Source organism: Dermacentor variabilis, chromosome 2, assembly GCF_050947875.1.
Source record: "Dermacentor variabilis isolate Ectoservices chromosome 2, ASM5094787v1, whole genome shotgun sequence".
Lineage (NCBI taxonomy): Eukaryota > Metazoa > Arthropoda > Arachnida > Ixodida > Ixodidae > Dermacentor > Dermacentor variabilis.
In genome coordinates, this window is record NC_134569.1 from 252415773 (window position 1) to 252439341 (window position 23569).

At 46.6% G+C, this 23569-nt stretch overlaps 2 protein-coding genes across 3 annotated transcripts in view; one reads left to right on the top strand and one right to left on the bottom strand.

Moving 5' to 3' along the window:
• Positions 1 to 213: 213 nt before the first annotated feature.
• LOC142573234 (uncharacterized) lies at positions 214 to 16929 on the bottom strand. The gene is made up of 3 exons (XM_075682833.1): positions 16752 to 16929; positions 12864 to 13010; positions 214 to 1295 (listed from the first exon to the last, which is right to left on the bottom strand). Exons 2-3 carry the CDS (start codon positions 12999 to 13001, stop codon positions 1083 to 1085), a joined length of 351 nt encoding a protein of 116 aa, XP_075538948.1. The 5' UTR covers positions 13002 to 13010; positions 16752 to 16929; the 3' UTR covers positions 214 to 1082.
• A 3161-nt stretch (positions 16930 to 20090) lies between these two features.
• Positions 20091 to 23569, top strand: part of Wwox (WW domain-containing oxidoreductase) — a 30808-nt gene continuing 27329 nt past the window's right edge. The window contains exon 1 of one of the 2 annotated variants that reach the window (XM_075682835.1): positions 20091 to 20615. In XM_075682835.1, coding sequence (XP_075538950.1) covers positions 20376 to 20615 — 240 coding nt within the window. In that variant the 5' untranslated portion in view covers positions 20091 to 20375. The remainder of the gene's footprint in view (positions 20616 to 23569) is intronic. The other variant, XM_075682834.1, reaches the window with a different exon arrangement.

The following is a 23569-nucleotide window of genomic DNA, read 5'->3' on the forward strand; positions in this document are numbered from 1 at the left end:
AAAGCTCCAGCTTCACAGAACCTCCCAAATTGAAAGCATGGTCTCTTCAATATTCAAGAGCCATTTTTGTGCTTCATTTTTGTACTTGAACAACGGTTTCCACATGTGTACATTTTCTCCCATGTTTCAATTGCTGTCCCCTTAAGTGCCAGTACAAATGATGGGAAAAATTGTCGCCATGTGTTGCACTTACCACCATTCAAAGTTTCAAGATAGCTTTACAAAAATTGACATTCTTTATTTAAACACAGAATAACAGGTGTCAACACAGATTTCATTCTGGCAGCTATGTCAAAACAAGCCTTGTGCCTTTACTACAGACAATTGGTCACTTTGTTGTTAACAATAAACAATTACAATTTATATTAATTTTCTATAGACATCTGGTCTAGTTACACCTACTTCAGCACTCCAACAACCTTATGCGGTGTCAGCTAATTATCCATAATGCATGCAGAGAAGTGGCCAGCTATCTTTCTTTTATCGCTAGGGAACATATTTCCACTAATTACAATACTGCAATTATTTCTAGAACATTGATTACATTAATAAGACAGTATCATACAGTATACATGCATAAGTAGACATGCATTAGAAGAATAATTACGTACAGAGAGAGCGCTTAGATGTGTCATGTGCCCAAAGGTGCGCAAACACTGTATAAGCACCATGTATGGCCCGCACTAGTGACTATTGCATTAAGTAATATCCATTGTCAGCTTCTGTCACAAAACCGTGACACCGCAGGAGTGAATAAAGCCTCTGGCTGTAGTTCCTCACACATGTCATCTACATTAGAGACAATGTGTGCCAGGCATTCCAAGGGCAAGCAAGTATTTTGTGCCAACAGTTATTTGCCTGATGCACTTGCACCATCCAAGTCCTGTGCACACAAGGCAGCACATGTTTGCAAGCAGAAGAAAACTCCTTTCATTCTGCCACACGTATCTACTATTCACCTTATCACAGGTCATGTATTTGCAACTGTTCAATAAAACCGTGATTTTTACACATCACAAATGCACAAAGACCTTGTTTGGAGGTCGATATGCATGGTGGCAGTATGCATACAGAATCAGCCCCTAGGCATAGTCATGCAGTATGCGCCTCTCAACACTGTAGTCGTATTCAGTCCAGGACAGGTCACCCATGGCACGCAACCTGCGAAGAAGCGCGTCCACATCACCAGCGGTGGTACCAGACTGAGCCAGGCTGGTGTTGAGTTGAAAGGGCACACCATCAATGCCATGTGGCTGGCTTGTAGGAGGCGGAGACCGCTGAGTTTCTATATTCACCTGAAAAAAATAGAAAGAACCAGAAACCTGGAATAGGCTCAGCATAAAACATTTATATGCATGTGCACACACATGGATCAGATTACCTACATGATGCAGACAATATGGACAAAGCTACTATCCACTGAAAATATGCAGACAGAAACGGCATCATGTGCAACAGACATGCCACTGCTGATTCAGTAGAAAGCACTAAGGTGTGGTGCAAGAAGCACACCACTATGTACACCTTGACAACCATCAGCATCCCACCACCGTTTTTCGCTGGTTTTTGCTTGTTTCTAATTTTCTTTTTGTGATCTTTGCAGTGTGTGTGTGTGTGTGTGTGTCTGTGTGTGCGTTGTTGCACGAGACAATATGTTGGAAGTCGGCACCTTGTCCTTTCCTGTTCTTTTTTCCACATGTAAATGTTCCCTTGCCCTGTGTAACCATCATGACCTCATACTGACTTGCTCAACTATCACTGATCCCACCCAAGCTTAACAGCATGGTTCCATCTGTGTTTGCATACAGAGCCGCTGGATTGTACCAGTCGCCAAACTTCTTTTCAAGGTGCCACAAGAGAGCAACAAAATCACACCCAATGACCGCAGACACTCGCTGTCAAGACGGTGATGCGATGAACAGCAGCACTAGCAGCGAGCAAAAAATTGCCCACAGTGAGCAAATGGCCTGCGCCATACGCAGACGAGGCCGCAGTAGGAGAGGGGAAGCATGAAACCTGCCCCCTCCTAGCGCATGCACATCCCACCACTTCCTCGCAACGCACTTGCACACGCAACAAACAGGCAGATCCTACCTGCCGTCCTCCACTGCAATGTGCAATGTCACGCCACCAACCTACTTGGCTCACCCTTGCACCTACAGCATGCAGCATGTGACCACGAATTTACTGCACATGGACTTTACACGGAACTTCACATTGACGGCAGTGGTGAAAATTCACCTGGAGTGTCCATGTAATTGCCATCACAATAAAATCATTCATTCAAGTGAAACATAACTATACCTCCATGCTGCAGGTGAGGTATTTTGTAATTGTGCTTTCAGCTAAGAAGTCTGTGCGATGTCTGATCAACTGGTATTTCACCATCTTTGCACCAGTGCCTATACACTCTCTGCTCCACAAACCTTTTAGCCTACATTTTTGAATGGAGAGAAGAAAAGGTATGGAGCAATGCAAAAGTCAATGCCAAGCACTGATGTCAATAGCTTCAGCAATCGCACTAGAAGGTGCAATTTGGTCTACCGCAGCTTGCTCAGTGTGCAGCCTCATAAGGCAAGCAGACATTCAAAAGCATATTCTGCACAAAAACATCCAAAAGTTGGCATAGAGAAGGTTCATAGGTCGGCTTTATTTTGGACAGGTAAGTAGGCCCCTAATTCCAATTTGTGTTTGAAAGAAATGAAGGAGGTCTTATACAATGCGTAAAGAAAAAGAAGAAAGCAGCATATGCCATAAAGTCAAGCTTGAGCTTAGCTTGCACTCTCTGCCTTTGGCGATACCATGTGGCATAAACAGCTGTGCTGGCAGTATGCTAAACAACTATGCAGTAAACCAGGACCAGGTATATTGCAGTGGAACATGCATCCTCCCACCTATCGCCTGAACTGAGCATATGCAGCAGGCTGTGCTAATCATGTTGTTTGCCACACACATTGCTGCTTGCATTTCATTGGTACGACCAAAGGCAGTTTTGAAAAACTTTGTGAGGTGATATATGGACAAGAAGGATTTTATGGGCTCTTGCAAAATCACAATGATATTAAGGTACCAGTATCTCCTGCTGAACAGACAAAAAGATGTTTACAATGACAAAACAAAATGCTGTTCATTAAAAGCAACCACATCTATCTAACTGTGCCAATCTTTCTTTCTGCCATAGCATTAAACAAATTCATGAATTCTGTGTGCTTAATCACAGTGATAACTCTGGTTCTTCAACAGTGTGTTCCAGCTAACACCGACTGAGCTATTTAAGAAAGAGGCTACAGGATACGAAGATGGGAGCAACAGTGTTTTGCTTGTAACCACCTAGCGTAAACTAGAAAACTTCAGTCATCACTCATTAGCTAACTAGTCCAAACTAATTATTTAACTTAGAAAATACTTCTATAATTGCATGACATCACATGTCAAACTGTGCATCACATTCGAAAACATACAATTCAACAGTTTCAAGCCCACTGCATTTATCCTAGTTATTTTTTCCTTGTCCTAAAGTCTTGCTGAAAAATGCAAACAACATATTGAACACTGCGTGAGCCCTCACATTTATTCATATACCCTAAAGGCCCATTCGGGCATTACATAGGGGGGAGCCAGTTACAATTACAAACGTGTAAAAAAGAACATTGGTAAGATACAGTGACATAATTATATACAGAAAGAATAACATACACAAGTAAGCACTCAACACAGAAATAATCACACATTTAGGAAAATCTTCAACTTGTTAACAAAAACATCATGGTTAATGGCAGATACAATGTCCCTTCGTAGTTTATTCCAACGATATATAGCCAAAAGTAATGGTGAATGACAATACAGATTAGTGCAAGCAAAAAAGGGTTGCACTTTAAATGGGTGATCAAAACGCTGAAAAATACTGCGAGCTGCATTGATGTAAGATTCGCAGAACAGGGATCTACTATGATAAAGTGCATGAAAATGTGCTAATGTTATTAGTCGGCGGTTTTGAAGAGAGGGCAATGAAAGTGATTCCTTGATATCAGTAACACTGTAGTTTTGCGAGTATATTTTGTGATATATCTTGCTGCTTTATTTTGTACTGCTTCAAGGTGATCGATCAGATAGGTTTGATGCGGATTCCAAATAATGGATGTTTACTTTTACCTTTGGACGAACAAGTGTAGTGTATGCTAATAACTTAGTAGCAGAGTTCGCCAAGTATAAGTTATGTTTAATGAAGCCGAGTGTTCTGAATGCCTTACTGGTTATGGTATTAATGTGCTCGTTCCAAGATAAATCAGAGGATAAGTGAACTCCGAGATATTTAAATGTGGATACTTTCTCAACAGGGATTCCCTGAATTGTCCACCATGAACGGCTTCGTGGAGGTCAGTTACCAATTCAAATAGTTGAGTTTCACAGGAACAACCACGAAGGAAACCACGCTGATTGCTAGAGAAGAAATTGTAATCTGTTAGAATTTCATGATGGTGGATGATATGATGTGCTCAAGTAATTTACAACATATGCTTGTAAGTGGGCCTGTAGTTTGAGACTAAGGAGGGATCACCAGATTTAAAAATGGGAATCACGCATGCACAACTCCAGGCATCAGGCACGCATCCTGTATCAACTGACTGTTGAAAAATAGCAACCAAGATACATGATATAGCTGGTTTTGTAAGCTTTAGCAATTCTGCGCAGATGTCATCTGGTCTGGGTGCCGAATTAACTGGTAGATGATATATAGTGGCTTCCACACCTTCGCGAGTGACTTTGAGGTCATTCATTGAAGTATTTAAGCTGAAAAAGTTCAGATGTGGTGTCACTGGTTCTTCTGATGTGAAAACCCAACAGAAGAAAGTGTTTAATTTTTCCGCAACATCGGACTGCAGGAGAAGCTCACCGTCTTTCGTTATCGACACAAGGGATGATGACTATGGTATCGGATTTATTACTTCCCAAAATTTTTTACACTTGCGCAGGCAACAACAGCACTCTCAAAAGTGGTTTAAAAGAACTAACATGGCTACACGACTTTCTTGATGGCTACATGAAAGCAATAAGGCAGCGGTGTGACAGCAACAATTAATAGAAAGCATTTCTTTATTTTGCTTCGCTTCAGTCACCACCCTGAGCTGGTGCGCAATGATCTAGCATATGGTGTCTACAATGTGATGCAGCTGCTTATATGCACAGGGGCACCACTAATGGCCACCTGGTGGGTGCTTCTGAAAGCACGCTCGTGAAGCAAGTAGCAGCAGACAATACCTTATAGCAAGGATGGCTGAAATTTCCGGCTGTGATTTTCCCTTTGTTCGACTACCACATCACTACTTCAGCAGTAACAGATGCAAGAAAGGAGCAGGCCTCTACCTGAGGAGACATGTACATCATGTTACCAGAGTTTACGACAATCTAGTCCGCATATGTGCAGGAAGCGTCTTACAGACAATCGCAACAAAGGCCAGTTATACAAAGTAGAGCTAGTGTTATGGAGCCGCTTCGTTTTGCTGGCTAAAATCAATGTCTCAATCATTTTCTTTTTATTTCTACTCTGGCTGTACCTCAATATTAGGCAGAAATCATCAGTGCAGACTCAAGCGACTCCACACGGTGTGATGCCAGTACATATTGTAGTGATCTTGCTACCAATGAATATGTACATGTTAAATTGTCGAATAAGTGCCATCAAAGTTGCCTCAGGAAGATTAGTCGCGAATTTGTTAATGGAAATGTGTACACTAGTCAATGAATTCACCAAATGCCCGGCTGAATGAACGTGTGAGTTAGCACTGGGCCGCCAATGCAATTCCACTGCATAAATCGATTAACTGCCGTTTCCGCTGCAGTTCTCACAATCTGAAATTCCTTGTGACCTGCTTGGAAATGCACAATGCCAAAGTTTTACCCATTTTGAGTATCTTTTTTTCTAATGGTACAGAAGGTAGAAGCCGCACAATATATTTGAAGGCGAGCCAGTGCCAGCCAAAGCGGATGGGCACTGGCAGCAAGGCGGAGGTTAGTCCTTTGTGATGCACATGACACTTCTAAGATCCAAACGATGAAGAATTCAATTAAGTACGAAATGCAAACGTGAAAAGGCATTCTGCATGGTAAGTCTGCTCAGAGCATCAAAGTGTAATGATTTCACAAACATGTAGCAAATATTTCAGCAAAAATCTAACACCAAGACCATATGCAGCAGCTAACAGTAATCGCCACCCTGAGCCAAATGTGTTTTCTTGTGTTTAATGTGCTTTCTTAGGGTACTTCATGTGCTTTTGTGGGGGATATCCATGTTTGTACCTATGGTACGTACGTTTCTGAGCATCAACAGCAAATGCTTCAACAACCTTTGGTTTGCACATGACATTGTCCTGTTCACAAAAACTGGGAATAAACTGCAACAAACGAAAGAGGACCTTAACCGAGGAAGTGTAAAAGTAGGGTTCAAGATTAATATGCAGAATCCAAAGATAATGCTCAATAGCCTGGCAAGGAAACAATAATTCATGATCTCTAGTCAGCCTCAAGAGTCGGTGCAGAAGTACATCTATATAGTTCAATTACTGGCAGGGTACCTGATCATGAGGACATTTACAGAAAATTAAAGATGGGTTGGACTGCATAGGGCAGGTATTACCAAATCCTGACTGGAAACTTACCACTGTCATTGAAAAGAAAAGTGTACAGAAAGAGAGAGAGAGAGAGAGACAATTTATTAGAAAGGCCGAGAGGTTGGCCTGAGCTAGCATGCTCTGGCCTGTTACTCCGCACAGGGTAAAAAGGAAAGGGGACAAAAAAAGAGTGATAGAAGATGACGAAGAGGATAGGAAAAAGGGATGCACATATACACTAACACATTGGTTTCCTTAAAGCCTTGCATCTAGTATGGCTATCTTCAAGTAGTCTAGAGCAGCCCTTGTAGCTCAGATTACCGTCAGACTACCGTATTCGGACACCTCGTTAATGTATCCGGTGTCCAACCAGATCTGGAAAAAGTTCGTGCTGTACAGTTTCCCTGTGCCACGTTCTGCTTTTGACATGCGCAGCTTCGTCGGCCTGTGTTTTTACTTTAACCGTTTGGTCAAAAACTTTGCCGACGTTGCTCGGCCTTTGACAGATCTAAAGAACAAGCCGTTCTCGTGGGGCCCTTAGCAAGCTCACGCTTTCGCCGCTCTCATTGGGTTTCTGACCACCCCTCCCATACTTGCCCACTTTGATCCATCTGCACTGACCAAAGTCCACACTGATACAAGCGGCCTCAGCACCGGCATTGTTCTCGCCCAACAGCAGAATGGTACTGAGTGCGTGATAGCTTATGCCAGCTGCCTGCTGTCACTTGCCAAGAGAAATTACTCCGTCGCTGAGCGGGAGTGCTTGGCTTTAGTTTGTGCGGTTGCCAAGTTCCTGCCATATTTGTATGGCCGCATGTTTTCAGTTGTTACAGACCCCAATGCCCTCTGCTGGCTGTCTTCCCTCCGGGACCCCACAGGACGGCTTGGTCACTGGGCGTTGCGGCTCCAGGAATTTTCGCTTGTTGTCAACCATAAGTCTGGATGCCTGCACAAGGACGCTGACTGCCTCTCGCATCACCCCGTGAATCCTCCCTATCCTGTTGCGCATGATCCGGTGACCTGAGTGATCGCTTTGACTGACATGACCGACAGGCACGCTGAACAAAGCGATGCATCCTTACAGTCCATCATCGCCGGAGTGCAATCAGGCATCAGGCAGCACTGACGGCACATGACGCATGTTTGTGCTGCATGACAGCATCCTCTACCGCCGCAATATCAACCCTGACGGCCCTGAGTTGTCCTTGTCCTTCCTCGCCATCTGCAATCCGTCATTGTCAAACGACTTCACGAGGCACCGACGGCGGACACCTTGCAGTTTTGCGTACATACAACCGTGTACGACGCCGGTTCTTCTGGTCGGGTCTCTACCGCTCTGTGCATCGTTATGTAGCAACTTGCGAATTGTGTCAGCGCCGGAAGAAACCTCGCCTGCCACCTGTCAGCTGACTGCCACCCCTGAACCATTCTTCTTTCGCGTTGGCCTTCACCCGCTTGGCCCTTTTCAGACTAGAGGGAATAAGTGGATCGCTGTCGTGACTGATTATGCAACACGCTACGCGATCACAAAGGCGTTGCTGACTAGTTGTGCAATTGACTTCGCCGATTTTCCCCTTCACGCCATCATTCTCCAGCACGGTGCACCTCAACAGTTACTTACAGACGGTGGCCGCTTGTTCTTGTCTCGAGTTGTGGACGACCTCCTCCGCTGTTGTGCCACTGGGCACAAGCTTTCCACTGCCTACCACCCACAAACGAACGGTCTTACAAAACATCTACACCAAAAATTTACAGAGATGCTGTTGATGTACGTCTCCAACGATCACCGCGACTGGGACGCCACGCTGGCCTACGTGACATTCGCTTATAACTTGTCCCGACATATTCACCCTTTTATTTTTTGTATGGTCGCAACCCCACTTTGCCCTTTGACACGATCCTACCTTCTGTGCCCCGCATTGCCACTGAGTACGCTCGTGAAGTCATCGATTGCGCTCACATGGCGCGTCAAGTCGCCCGATCTCACTTATTGGCCTCACGGAATCTTCAAAAAGAGCGTCACAACCTGTGCCATCACAATGTTCAGTTTGCCCCAGGTGCTTGGGTGCTGCTTTGGTCACCATGTCGTCGGGTCTGCCTCTCCCCGAAGCTCCTCTCTCACTACACAGGGCCTTATGAAGTCCGACGTCAAGTTAACGACGTCAATTACGAGATCACGCCATTACAGTTTCATCTAGCCTCAAGTCGGCCGCCTGTTGACGCCATGCAGGTTTCACGGCTGAAGCCATACTTCGCTCGCAGTTCTTTGCCTACCATGCGCCGAGACGGCACTTCACCACCCGTGTGTCCTGTTACGGAAGGATGACAGAAGAGAGAGAGGAAGAAGATCGCGAGACGCTGGCTGCTGCGTCTTGTTGCTGGTCAGCCATCTTGACAATATTGACTTTGCTTGTATATACACTGTAAATATATTCAGTCGATACTCCCAACATCCCCATAACAATATATTCGGGTTCAAATGCACATGCATATTGCGTGGTTCTTCTGGACGATGCACACGGGCGCCCCGACGAAGATGACGAACGCTCTCTGGCTCTCGAGCTGTCAGCTGAATTGGCCAGTGCTGCAGTTATCCTTTGTAAATATACTTTGTGAATAGTCTCCAGTTCTTAATCCTTCATTCGCGTAACAAAATCAATCAGCTAAGCATGGTGTGGCCAAGATGGCTGAACATGTGCAACGACCTGGCCATCGTTGCCTTCTTCGTTAGTCCAAGGAGGTGGCTCGTAACGTCTAACCTCCCTGGCGGGTGAAGCGCCATCTCGGTGCAGACTGATTACATGAGCAGGAGGCGGCAAAAAATTGTGACTTCAACATGGATACGTGCACGTCCTGAGATGACAGGGTAGGTGGTGAAGAAGTGTCCAGTGGCACGATCTCATAATTAATGTCACTAAGTTGCCGTAAAACCTTGTAAGCTCCATTGTAATGCGACAAAATATTTTTGGAAAGTCCTACGTGATGAGATGGAGTCCAGAGAAGTACAAGAGATCCCAGAGAAAGGCAGAGGTGTTGGTGGTTACGGTCATAGTGGTCCTTCTGAAATAATTGTGAGTCGAGTCGCTCATGAGAGATCTGACATGCCAGATGGGCTAATGCGGCAGCCTCATGGGCATACTCTGTGCTATGTTGTATGGCAGCAGGTAGTAACGTGTCGAAAGGCAATGCTGGGTGGTGGCCAAAAAGTAGGCATAATGGAAAAAAACTGGTGGTGTTGTGACGGGATGAGTTGTACGTGAACGTGATGTATGGCAAAGTGCTGTTCCAGTCCTGATAATTGTCAGACACATACATCACCAGCATAATAGTTAAGATGAGGTTCAGCTCTCGATGATCCCATTGGTCTGCAGATGGTATGCAGTAGTGAGCTTGTGCCCCACAGAACAGGAACGAAGGAGGTCAGGGAGAACTTTGGACAAGAAGTAGTGGCCTCAGTCTGTCAGCAGCTGCCTAGGGGCATCATGAAGGATAACATCATGAAGTAGGAAATCGGCGACGTCAGTGGCCCAACTACTGGGCAAAGCTCAGTCTCAACTGCAACCCACTGCGAGACCGACGCAGTAGAATGGCTCCATGGGTATGTCAGTGGGCTGTCAGTGAGCTGTAGAAGGCCTGCAGGTAATGCCGAGGGCCATTTACATTGCTGACAAAAGTCACATGCAGCAACATGGCGTCAAAGTCACACGCAGCAATGTAGTGTCGAACTGATCGGTACAGACCAGGCCAGAAAAACCAGCGCTGCACAGGCTTGTATGTGCGAGACACTCCAAGATGGCCAGTGGTTGGGACATTGTGAAGTTCTTTGAGAACAGTTGCACAAAGTTGCTTGGGGAGAAAAAGCAGAAGCCCCGGGCCATCGGGAGCGGTACTACAATGGTAAAGAATATAGTCATGGAGCTCAGACGAAGTGATGGGTTGGGCTGACGAGAATGGAGGTGGCCTATTATAGATCGTAACGTGTGGTCACTTTTCTGTTCAGTGCAGATGTTGGCCAGATCTGAAATAGCCATGACGAAGTCACCGATATCCCGCTCGTAGACAGGGTAGTGTGATAAACAGTCAGCATCTTGGTGCATCCAGCCAGACTTGTAAAGAATATCAAATGAATACTCCTGAAACCGTAAAGCCCAGCGACCAAGCCTTCCTGTAGGATTCTTCAGTGACGAGAGCCAGCAAAGAGCGTGGTGGTACATGATGACAGAAAACATACGGCCATATAAGTTAGGGCGGAATTTTGCCACAGCCCAGACTAAAGCGAGGCAGTCAAACTCAGTTATTGAAAAATTCCGTTCCAACGAAGAGAGGAGGCCGCTGGCACAGGCAATGACACGTCCCTGGTCGCCGTGGCGTTGGGCGAGGACTGCACCTATGCCGTGGCCACCAGTGTTGGTGCAAACTTCTGTCGAGCCAAGTTGGCAGAGTAACTAGGGGGTTTTGGAACGGAGTCATGGATGCAGCATTACCTCCAGGTGCTGCATCGTCAAGTTTTCCAAAGTGAAGGAGCCACGGTTTCCCGGCAACTTCATGTAGTGAGGTGGCAGTGAGTGGAAGTATATACAACTGAAAGGTTGTGAAAGCCACTGGTGACCTCTAGGTGACGGTGAGCAGCTGGACCATGTCGTGGCAGCGTGAGGATTGTATGGGCATGCAGCAAATGGTGACTCAAAAGGGCCGCAATCCAGGTGGCAAGCATGGGCAAAGGATGAAGTACTTTGTGGGAATGACCAGCAGTTGTTACAGTAGCGAGTAATGTGCCCGACACAGCGGCAGTTAAAGCAGGTAGGTCAATCGTCTTCAGTTCTCCAATCAGCAGGGTTCCGAGGTCATGGAGCACTCCTTTGGTAATGAGATAACGATGTCGGGCTCGCAGAAGTGGACGTACAACTGTCCACAGCACAAGCAGCATAAACCCCGAGATTCGAGAGTTCATTTCGCATGATGACCTGGACAAGTGAAACCACTGGCGCACTTGAGTCACCGGTGTTAGAGCTGGCTGTTGTTAAAGCTGGAGCTATCACTTCGTTTTCACGGCAGACAATCCTCTAATTCGGTTGAATGCGGTGAAAGGTGAGATGGCAGCCGCTCTGCACAAGATGTCGCGGCAGTGTTGGGAAGCTGGGCAAATTTTTTGGTCACTCAATATGACGGCTCTAGGCCGGCTCAAGGCGCTGGCACTCCTCGACCACGGCATCGATGGTAGCACAATTTCTGCACATGAGCAGATTGAATATGTCATCCGCTATCCCCTTCAGGACATGGCCTACCTTGTCACACTTTGGCATGTCGCTGTCAGCTTTATGACACAGCACCACCACATCCTGTGCTGCACATGTTTGGGCACGAGTTCACAGCTGTTTCTTTGCAGTGATTTTGCGACTGGAGGCCTTACCGAACAGGTCACAGAGCTTTTGCTTAAATGTATCCCAGCCCCCAAGTTTGGCCTCATGATCGTCATACCACAACTTCACCCTTCTATTCAGATAAAAGACCACAGTGGCCATCAGGACTGTCAGGGCCCACTGATTGTGATCTCTCACTCATTCATATTGTCAGCCACTCCTCAACGATGACACCATCAGTCCCGTTGAACATTCGAGAGTCTTGAGGATGGACTAAAACAATCTTGGTCTGCAGTGCAGACTTTGGGTGCTGGTCTGCCACGGTGGTCGCACCGCAGCGCCAACCGCTTATGAGCTCTGTTGTGCGGCGGGAGTAATCAGCACCTCCACCAACGTGGACGGGACATCAAATAGATGAAAGCACAGTACGATTATAAGCAGAGACTACTTACAGGGATGGCCAAGCTGGCTGAACATGCACAATGTCCTGGCCATCGTCGTCTTCTTCGTTAGTCCGAGGAGGCGGCTCAACAATATGAATGACTTAAATCAAGAATTCGCTCCTTCTTTCCCATGTACTTAGATACGAGCCGCCAAGCTAAAGCTTCCTCTTAAAACAAGTTTCATAACTATTTGTAAATTTCACATCTACGAAATTCCGTGATGAAGTTTTGTCAGAAAAAGCATCAATGTTGTGATGTAATTCAACTGTATCTTTGACAGCACCCTTCCTCTTTCCAACTCCATTTTCAAAGGCCTTCAAGTCAACTTGAATAAATAAGCATTTAGTACTACAAACATTTCATTACATTGGCCTTGCTTTCTGAGCTCAGAGCATGCAGTATCTCACAAACCGCGCAATCAATCAATGCAAAGCAAAGAAATAGGCACTAACAAGAGGATTCTCTGCAGCTGGTAGTGGTTCGTGGACACCTGTGCTTTCAAAGACAACAAAGTCACCCTGCTGGCTCTCTTGGACTGTTGCTGGTTGCTCTGCAGGAGCCCGTTTCCGGCCAAATATGGAACTGAACATGATGCCGCCCTGCAAAACAGGCAGCCATACTCACAGCAGCAGCTCAGAGCACCAACAGAAAGACAAGGGGGGAAAAGCATCTTGAATGAAGCATATAGGGATGTGCTGAGAAATTCAATTGTGCAATACTCTGTGCATCTACCACAGAGGCCAACAAAAGCAGATACACAAGCTTGCACCCTATCGCAAGGAACTAAAAGCCAGCCTGCCATTGTCGGCAATGGGCAAAAAAATCATGTGGCTCAGCTTTGCAGTGTTGTGCAGTGTAGTAACTTCTGTTGCTTTCAGGTACCATTCACTGCGCTTTTTAAACACATCTCATATTTCTGCACAATGTCCAGTACCTGTATAACAAATCAACCAGCCTGAGACACCAGTAAATGTTACACTAGCACGTATGCACATATCATGGGACTTGCACTGGCGTTATGAAATATAGTTCCAGCACTATGGAAGATGAAACACAAATGCAAGATGCACAAGAAAGGCCCTGGACATCAAACAGTTTTATACTGCACATAAGATTACATGCACAAGAGGCTCATATTCAAGTTCAAGATTACATCCCAAACTGATCATACCACCTATAAAGCATGCAGTACACATCCTATTTGTTGAAGCAATCAATTTCTTCATTTGAAATCTCATTAGAAGGTTCAGTTGTCGATTTTTTTTTTTGTATTCTGAAGGCCTTGTATATATATTAACCTTCATTTTGGCACCTTGAATTTACCCAGTACATGTGCACTGCCATACCCTGCTGTTCATTCAAATCTTTGACAATGGTCTGCTAGATGTCCTGACCCTGCTAATGCCTGAACCTGTGCACGATCCTCCTTTGGTTTGTTATTAAGGCAGCTTCTAGTCTTTCCAATGTAAAACTTGCAACAGCAGAAGAGCATTTTATAAACAACTCCTGTTTTGCATGTCACACCATTCTTTTCTTTTTGTGTCATTTACAACTAGGCACCATCATATCAGTTTTTCAGTTGCGAAAATAACACTGGGATGCCACATTGTGCCACCATATTTTTTTTAATGGTGTGACAGCTGGTGCAAATATGGCACAATTAGCAACTGGGCAAGCACGCATGCTTTCACCAGATTTTACCTCTTTTACTAGACTTCCCAAGACAAAGGCAATGATCCCTAGTGGAAAGCCCACAGCACTTGGGTGCCCTACTTGCCATTTTATGCCGATTGTGACTCGGTGCGCACACGGCCTGCTGAGGGCCTTGCACAGGCAGTTCACAGTTGGCAAGCTTAGAGTTAGTTGAACCGTACCTTAATATTTTCTTTTTTTATCAGGGCTGGTAACTGCAGCATTCCGTGTTTCGTCTTCAATGTAATAATGTTTAGAGTTGGGATTGTGGGGACACATCCTGGTTTCATAAAATGTCCAAACATTGGTGTTGGCTATGTACATGCATCTACCAAATTGCTTGCACCTGGTTTTCAGGGACTTCATTATCCCAAAATGTCCCAAATTTATGTTGGGTGTCTAGAAAAAATTACAGATTGTCCCGGTTGATGTTTTCTATATTGTTTCTAGTGATATAATAGATGTTCTTGTACTCACTTTGCCACGCAACTGCAAGTAATATTTTAGCCTTGGCAGGGAGCAATAGTGGTTTTCTCAGCCTATGTGCCCATGGCATCCGAATCACTTAAGCTGCAAACTGTCCTTCCTTTCTTCCAAATTGCAAGAACTATGAATGCAGTACGTTTACTTCATGCACCTCGGGTGTAATGCAGCAAGTGCCACGTACAGTGGTTCATTATAGTTATGCGTGAACTTTCGGAATGTAAAAGGTTGACGTTACTGAACTACAACGTTGCATTTTCACTCCAGGCACTCACTCACAAGACGTCAGAGGTTTGCCATAAATCCATCCAACCACTGTGTATTTGCATGCTATGCTTGTGTCTTGTTATGATAGGCCTGAAATTCAGTGTCACAAGTCTGGACAACATTGCAGTTTGCCTGCCATTCTGTAACCAATTGTCCTCCTCTCCAAGAAAACATCACTGCTTTAGCATTTGCCACTGCCTGAGCAGACCCAAGTCAACAAGAGAACTGCACCGAACACACAAGCACTGGCACCTCCATGGGCGCACCAACAGCCCCTTCCCGAGATGAGTATGACAACACAAGAAACCATGGGGGGTGGGTAAACAGGCTTTTCTGTGGAGGTCCCTCGCTTTCCTTTCTGCTGATTGTCTCGGCTTATGCAGGAGGTTATTTAAGACCGTCCCGATGCCTACGTTAACCAGAACCACTCAGGACTATGATCAAGTATCCACAATGCAAATACAATTTTCTTCTCATTTTTCGTCGCCACGATGCCCGCCTTCATCATCGGTGGGGCTGGCTATCAAATCTCACAACGCTGCAGCCCATTTGAGAAATGAAAGTACGATTTGCTCAGGTCCCTTTCAGACTTCTTACAGCCCTTTTCCTCCAAGCATTGCGATTGAGCCAGATTGGGACCAAATTTATCAGTCGCAATTAGCACCTTTGAGCAAGCTGCAAGAGGGAGCCAATTGAAGTAAAAAATGTTTAACCTGATGGACTTCAATTGACGATATAAAGTGACCATGTGACAGCGGTATTATATGCATTGACATGTGCGGACACACTTTTGCAGCTTCGAAAACCATTGATAAGTATACAGTTAAACTGGAGCAGTGCTCTTGTTTTCCAGCCCACTTCTGGAATACCTTAAAGGAGAAAAAACTGGTTGAGCTAGCTGCCGCTTGAGATATATTTAAATAATGCAGCACATGTCTTGGTGGCCAGAGCATGATAAGCATGACAAACTACAATAGCAAACTGAACGTTATGTGGTGGGCCATGCACAATCCTGGAAACGTGTCCCGATTTCTTGGCGTTTTGTTAAGATTTTAGTAATGTTCTTGTCCAGGTTTTACCAAAGCTAATAATGCTTTATGATTCCAGTAACCAAGTCGGCCAGCAGCACTCAGCAATAGCCTCCTTCCCACAACCCCTAGTGCAGGGTAGCAAACCCGATTTCTGGTCAATCTTTCATTTTTCTCTACACAGCACGAGTGCGGACCAGGTTGTTGCAGTGTACAACCTACCTAGTGACATGTTCGTAATGCTTTAACCATTTTGTATGCTGCACATTTGAGACGTAGTACGGCGCATATCAACGTCTAAATCTGGGACATTAGACATGGTAAAATTTCTGCTGAACCGCTAACACAAATAGACAATGTAACCTGCAGAGGTGCGCCTCGTTTTCTTGTGCTACCTTTTGTTTCGAAAATCAGCCGACACTGCAGATATGAAGCTTTTAAGAGCATGCTATATGTCGCAGTTATCAAGTGTACAGCCAAACACAAGCAGCACTTCATTTCATGCGCAGTTGTTGGGGCGTAATGTATGCATCAGCGCAGTGGTTTTTGATAGTCGCTGACATGTCCTCGTGGAAGCTGTCAGAGAAAATAAAGAAGGAGCCCTGCCGCTATATTAAAATGGACAATCCCTGTTCATTACATTTCGACGACAATGCGGCTTCCCCCCTTAACAAATTTTAGCTCTCTGTTCCAATGAAAGGACAGCAATGGCATCCCTGCAGTTCGACGTCAACAAGCACATTTGCAGGCTCCACCGCTCGTATTCTAGTCTTCTCCAGATGGAACGCGCAACAAGTGCCCAACCAGAAGCTCCTTTCACGTCGCGTAGTACATATGCTGATCCTGATTTAATGAACATCGCGCACCTACCTCGAAAACTCCGTTGAAATTGTATTCGCCGTTAGGTGGTGATGCCTCTAGACACCGTATAATATCCCTGTAATAACTCCGTAACGCCGGTTAAAGCGTTATCGGTGTCCCAGAAAGACGATCGACGGCCTGCTAACTGCGCTACGACTTCCGATTGTATTCGCTTGCGTCAGCTGACTCGTAAGCACGTGTTACTTATGCTTATACCACATGTAGACGAACAACATTTCTCTGAAGCAAGATACCTACTAGCGCCACAATTAGAACACTTTCTTTTTTTTTCACTTTTTGGTTGTTGTTGCAGCCATAGCACAAGTACAGTTTTCTATACAGTAGTTCGTGGTACTAGCACAGGTCATAGCTTGTAGAAAACTCTATGGCTGGAGTGTGGTGATACACATAGAGTTTCTCACTATGGAGGCTAGAAGGACAACCTTTCTAACCTGAATAATATTCTTCATTTTCAACAGTGTATTTCGTAATAAATGATTAAATAAACGTCATTAAAATTGTTCGACGGCAGGATTTGCTCTAGCACAGATGCCTGATATTGTTAAGCCACAAGCGAATGAAACGTCCTTATGAATTTATCGCGGGCGTGCCAGTGCCTTGAGACGCTTGGCGCGTTTCGGTTTGGCCACCTGTCGTTACCATTAATAGCAATTGTGCGTGTTCCCGGCGTCTTCTGCAGTTCGAAGAGTATAAATTGGCTGAAATTTACGACAATAAGATTTATATAGCATAATATACAAAGCCACAAAAACGTCTGACTCCACAAGCCCGAAGATCAGACAAATCCATGTACTTCCCGTCCGTAACGCCAGCACTAGGGTGGCTAGTAGGGGAGGTGTGAATACCGGCGGCGCAAACGTGACCCCACAGCGCACCGATGCCGCGGGGCGGCGCTGTTGACCAAGGCGGGGTAAGCACGCAGCCGAAATGAGCGCCTCGCCAGCCTCGCGTCGGCTGCATCTCTACCACCGAAGGGAAAGTGAGCCCGTTTCGGGTATCGCGCGCTTTCTGCGAGCGTCAAAGAATTAATCTTTATCATGACAACAATGTTATGTCAGCCCACATCGTTACACCTGCGAAATTTTACGGGCCCAGTTCGCACTGTATCGAGATTCAAACGCGTTTCGTCTGTGCGCATTTCGTGAGCTGGCTTTGGGTGTTAGGGGCTAGTGGGGGCTTCGAAATAATTTCGACCACTTCGGGTTCTTTAACGCGCACTGACATCATACGGGCCACGGCTGCCGCATTTCTATGGGAGCGAAATGCGAAAACACCCGTGTACTTAGATTTAGGTGCACGTTAAAGAACCCCAGGTGGTCCAAATTTCCGGAGTCCCCCACTACGGCGTGCCTCATAATCAGAAAGTGGTTTTGGCACGTAAAACCCCATATTTTTTTTTTTTTGACATCATACGGCGCACAGGCGCCTTGCTTATCGCCTCCCTGAAAATGCGACCGTCGTCCTCGAGATTAGCAGTCAATCACCCTATGCGTGCCGTAAGACCTAGCTGTAAACTGCATACCTGATAACGTCTGGACGTGTTTACAAACCACTTTTTGTCTGCGCTTGCAGACCTGTAGCATGTCATTTTGACGCTCATATAAGCAATTTACTATGATTGCAGACGGTGAAGCAACAGATCTGGTCATGAAATCGTTTATTTACAAGTGAGGAAAAAAATTTACAACACACAAGGTTTCAGTGTTTTCCGTTTCTTCTCACTGCTCTGCTGATTGACACCTTTAAGCAAAAAGTGAATCTCTGTGAGGCAATAAAAACGTATAACTGAGGCTGTCAGGGTAGCAGAATGGTCTAGGCAACCAATCTTTGATGTTTAACCAATTGACTGCAAAATCTCGGCCACAGCTTTGGCATGCCAGCGTGTTACACTGAATTAAAAATTATGGGGTTCTGCGTGCCAAAAACCATTTTCTGATTATGAGGCACGCCGTAGTGGAGGGCTCCGGTAATTTTGACCACCTGGAATTCTTTAACGTGCACCTAGATCTAAGGACACGGGTGTTTTCGCATTTCGCCCCCATCAAAATGCGGCCGCCGTGGCCGGGATGCGATCCCACGACCTCGTGCTCAGCAGCCCAACACCATAGCCACTGAGCAACCACGGCGGGTGTTATACTGAATAAACGAGTGAGCTTGTTTTCAAGGGCATTGTCCAGCTTATAGAACGATTCTGAGGGATATAAAAGGCCCTCAAGGTGCCACTCTTTGGATGCCTCTGATGGAAGTTCTCTGGGGATATTGCCTTTATCACTAAGACATGCTGCTTTGCAGTCTTCACAATGTGTGGGCAAAACACGCCTTCTCGCCCTATAACCTGCAATGTAATAAACTTTAAGCCGTGCGTCGCTGCGGTGCTCTACATAACTTTGGTGGTCCACAGCCACTTGCACGGCATCTGTTGGCACAGCCTTCACGCTGTCTTCACTGTGGCTTTCTTGTTCAGCCAGCACCTCTCCAACAGATAACAACCCCAGGACATCCGACGACACATTGCCGTCCTTGGGGCTCCTTGTGAGGTTCTAGAAACTAAGACACCTGGATGTGCGCAAGCAACATTTGTTACTTAAGCATGCCGAACTTCTGTAAAACATTGGTACTATATACCAAGCTTGCACGTATACACACCTTATGACTAGAATGAATTGAGGTGGGGTAGGATGATTATTTGCCCCACTCGCTTGTCTCACAACGCCAAAACATTGCTCTAGGCGCGGTCTTGGCTCAGTTTCGAAGTCATCATGTACATGATGTCAGCATTGTCGGTGAGGTACTTTAGAAGGTGTTTTGTTGAATGGATGGTCATCGTCAGCCCCTCAGAAGTACTGTTACTAAGAAAGCCGAGCCCATTGGAGTGAGCCTCCCATTCATCAAGAAACGGAAGAGTTTCATCAAGGGTGGCCTCTTTCTTGCTGCCCCATCTGAAATACCAAAGAGAACAATCATGCGCCATATTGAGAGAAAAACTATGTTAAAATAACCTCATGACTTCTGCAGGGAACCTCGACGTCATAGCTTCAATGAGCCTGGCCTGACCATTGGGACCACTCGATCCCGTTTGGCAAATGCTTGTTTGCAGGCAGGGGCACGGAAGAGATACCTTTTCTGAGGTTTTCTTGCACCCAGTATCACATCCGGACACAAAGCTCCGTCTTCTTTTTCGCTGCCGACTGCATCTCGCCCTCGAATTACGGATTGTCGCGAGGAACACTCCAAAAGGGGCGCCGAGACCAACTGACAGCGGAGGCGCAGGCCAGCACGGCTACGAGTCCCCCGCCGCGAGCGGCAGCGCCACATTCCTCCTGGTGGCATCGGTGCGCAAGGGGGTCACGCGCGCCCGAAGGATAGCGCCACCGGTATTCACACCTCCCCTTCTAGCCACCCTACCAGCACTCGCAGCGGCAAAACATGCAGGTTTGACCGACGCCAAAAGTCGCTCTCCCTGATCGCGGCGTCGTTAATCGTAGCCGTCGTCAGGGCCCTTCCTCTACAAATAGGTTGCGAAAATGTCGAGCTTGCTTCCGGAGACCGATAGCGAGGACGAGTTACCAGCGGGCTGGGAGGAGCGCGTTGCGAGCGACGGCTCCGTCTACTATGCCGACCATCTGGGACAGCGCACGCAGTGGACGCACCCGCGAACGGGCAAACGCAAGCGTGTCTCGGCTCAGCTGCCCTTCGGTTGGGAACAAAGCGGCGACGGCGCCTTCGTGGAGAGAGCTTCGGGACGCCGAAGCCAGACCGACCCGCGGCTCGCTTTCCCCGTCGAGGAAGGCGGCCGACTGGGGCCCCGCCAGCGCTTCGACGCCAGCTCGACAGCCATGCAGGTGGCGTAAGGTCTAACTAATTCAGCCCGTGGTTGATGGCTGTTCATTTCACCATTGGTAAAGCATCTTTTTGGGTTGGCACCTTGATGCGGTAACGCTTAGCTTAGCGTCACAAATTGGCGGCGCCGCGCTCTCCCTCCTCCTGTTTTCTGCATTGGTTGGCGCGGCTCGCTACATGCTTGCGCTGGCATTTCCGAGCACAGATTGGTGTGCGCCTGCTGTCTGCACTGGGCTGTCAACAGGTCGCTCGCTGCTCGCGCTAAAAGGCGTCGGCTAGCCCAGACGCGCGCTTTTTGCCGTGCATGTATACAAGCACACAGGAATGCCATGAAGCATACAAGCAAAGGGACAGCAAACTAAGCTTTGTTTTCCCGTTACTCTGTGATGTACCTATACACTAAGTAGCCGAGCGATGGTTTCTAACAAACGCAGAAGAGAGTCTTTGCAGCGCACATGGATGTTAATTAGACTGCCGCCACAACCATATCAGGTGCGACTCCAGTAGCGGTGCAGTTGTGGTGAGTAAATGGCGCTTCACTTTTCGCCAATAACTTTCTATTAAAAAAATAAATGATGCGGTTTTACGTTCCAAAACCACGATCTCATAATGAGGCACGCCGTAGTAGGGACTGCAGAAATTTGTGCAGAAATTTGGACCACCTGGGGTTCTTTAACGTGCACGGGTGTTTGTGCATTTCGCGCCCCATCGAAATGCGGCCGCCGTGGCGGGGATTCGATCCTGCGACCACGTGCTTACAGCCCAACACCATAGCCACTAAGCAATCACGGCGGTCTTTCTTTCTTCTTTTTTCTTTTTTTTTTTTTTGCGTGTGAACGCCCGTGATGCGGTCCACGAAGTTGTTAGAAGCCATCGCTCGGCGCTACCCAGTGTGAAGGTACATCACAAAGTAAAGGAAATATAGAGCATAGTTTCCTGTCCCGTTGCGTATTGGCTTTCTGGCATTCCTGCGTGCTTATATGCACGGCAAAACGCTTCTGTGCTTGGTGACGCGCACTTCATCTTTAATTGCGAACAGCTAGCTGTCTGTTAAAAGCCCAGTGCGAAAAGCAGGCGCACACTTATTTGTGCTTATGCGGCGAACACATGGCAAAAAGCGTGTCTGTGATAGCTGACGCCTTTTAGCGCGAGCATCGAGCGACCTGTTAAAAGCCCAGTGCTAAAAGCAGGGTTATGCCAATCTGTGCTCGGAAATGTGAGCGCGAGCATGTAGCGAGCCGCGCCAATCCAATGCAGAAGACAGAGGAGGTGGGGGAGCACGGCGCCACCAACTTGTCACACTAAGCTCAGTGTTACCCCGTCACGCAGTGGCATTGTCCAACTCTCTATCACTGCATTTTGAAGGCCACCAACGTCTCCTTTTGTTCGATTTATCAGCTAGTCCAATGCGATAAAGTTTATTATTGCACACGCCAACATTCTTGATGGACACATATGGTTACGATATTGTGGCAGCAGTACTGCGTGCTTTTCCTTGCTTGCTATGTAGACACATGTAGAGTTTCTGCCACTGCGTCAGCGCAGACACACCATTGGAAGAACACAAAAGACAACAGTTTAAGCCCCGCACCCAGAAGCCCCTGTTTGTCGTCAGTGCACCCCTTGATATATCCTGACGGGCGGTGATGTCACCAGCGAGCTCGGATGCTGCAGCAGTGTTGCAACGCGGGCGTTGCTCAGTGGAATGCCGGAGCACTTTGATGCATTCCGGTGCGCGTTTACCGGTGCACTGCTTGCATTCATAATCAGAAAGTGGTTTTGGCACGTAAAACCCCCCCGGTGCACTGCTTGCGTTCGATGCAACGCCACATCTTCCCCATTTTTTAAAATCTTGGATCCGTCCTGTAATATCGCTGCACTGGTACAAAAAAGATGAGTCACATTGGTCACACAATACAGCACTTTGGACAGTGGAAGCACAACAAGCAAACTTGAAACAGGCTGCAAAAATTTTCACTGCTCGTATCCATATGGTTCCGGTACAATCACTCTTGTTCCCGAGCATGTCACGTAAGCACTCGGTTGATACGCAGGCAACGGAACAAGCTGTCTTTCTTTACTATCATCTGACAAGGCAGACTGCTCACTTGCCAGATGGACCAAATTTCTGGCAGTGTTGGGCGAGCTTACGCCCTGTGGGAAGTGTTAACTTCCCACCTTGTCATAAGTATTTGGCTCAAGCCACACGAGAGCCCTCTGATTTCTCTTGATTTGTACTACAGAGTCCATTCTGGTGACGTAGGACCTTGGTCTCTTGGCGTCCGTAGGAAAATGCCTGCTGCTTTACATTAATTCACCCACACACTATTCCCTGGCCGCAGGGGTGGAATATTTGAGGCCGCATGACGCAATTGAAGTTCTTCCGCTGCTTCTCCCCGACTACACAATCTTCATCACGAACCCTTTTCAGGTTGACGACCTCGGGTGAAAGCTTCATGGGGTGCAAGGAAATCGTAGTACGCAGTCGCCAGCCCATCAAGAGCTCGGCAGAAGTTTTCCCCAATGGTACGGGGGTATCAATGTACCCTAATAAGGCTAGGTACGGATCATGGGATTTCTGAATAAGAGTTTTTATCATCTTAACCATCCTCTCGACCTCTCCGTTGGCCTGTGGATATCTCGGGCTGGACGTGACATGTCGGAACCCATATTCTTGAAAAAAAGAATAAAATGCTGATGAGATAAACTGCGTTCCGTTGTCTGAGAACACAACTTCAGGAATACCATGCCATGCAAAGATGCTCCTTAGCTGGTTTACTGGTAGTCGCTGCCTTCAACTTTCCCTGGGATCCCATCAAATTTAAATAAAACGGGCATAGTTCTAATGGGACCCAGCGGAAATCGACTAAAGGTTTTGGGAAAGTTCAATGCGGTTATTAGTTGGAAACAGGCAACTATCAAACAGACAGTATTTGTCGTTTCGTTGTGGTCCATTCTTCTTGGTA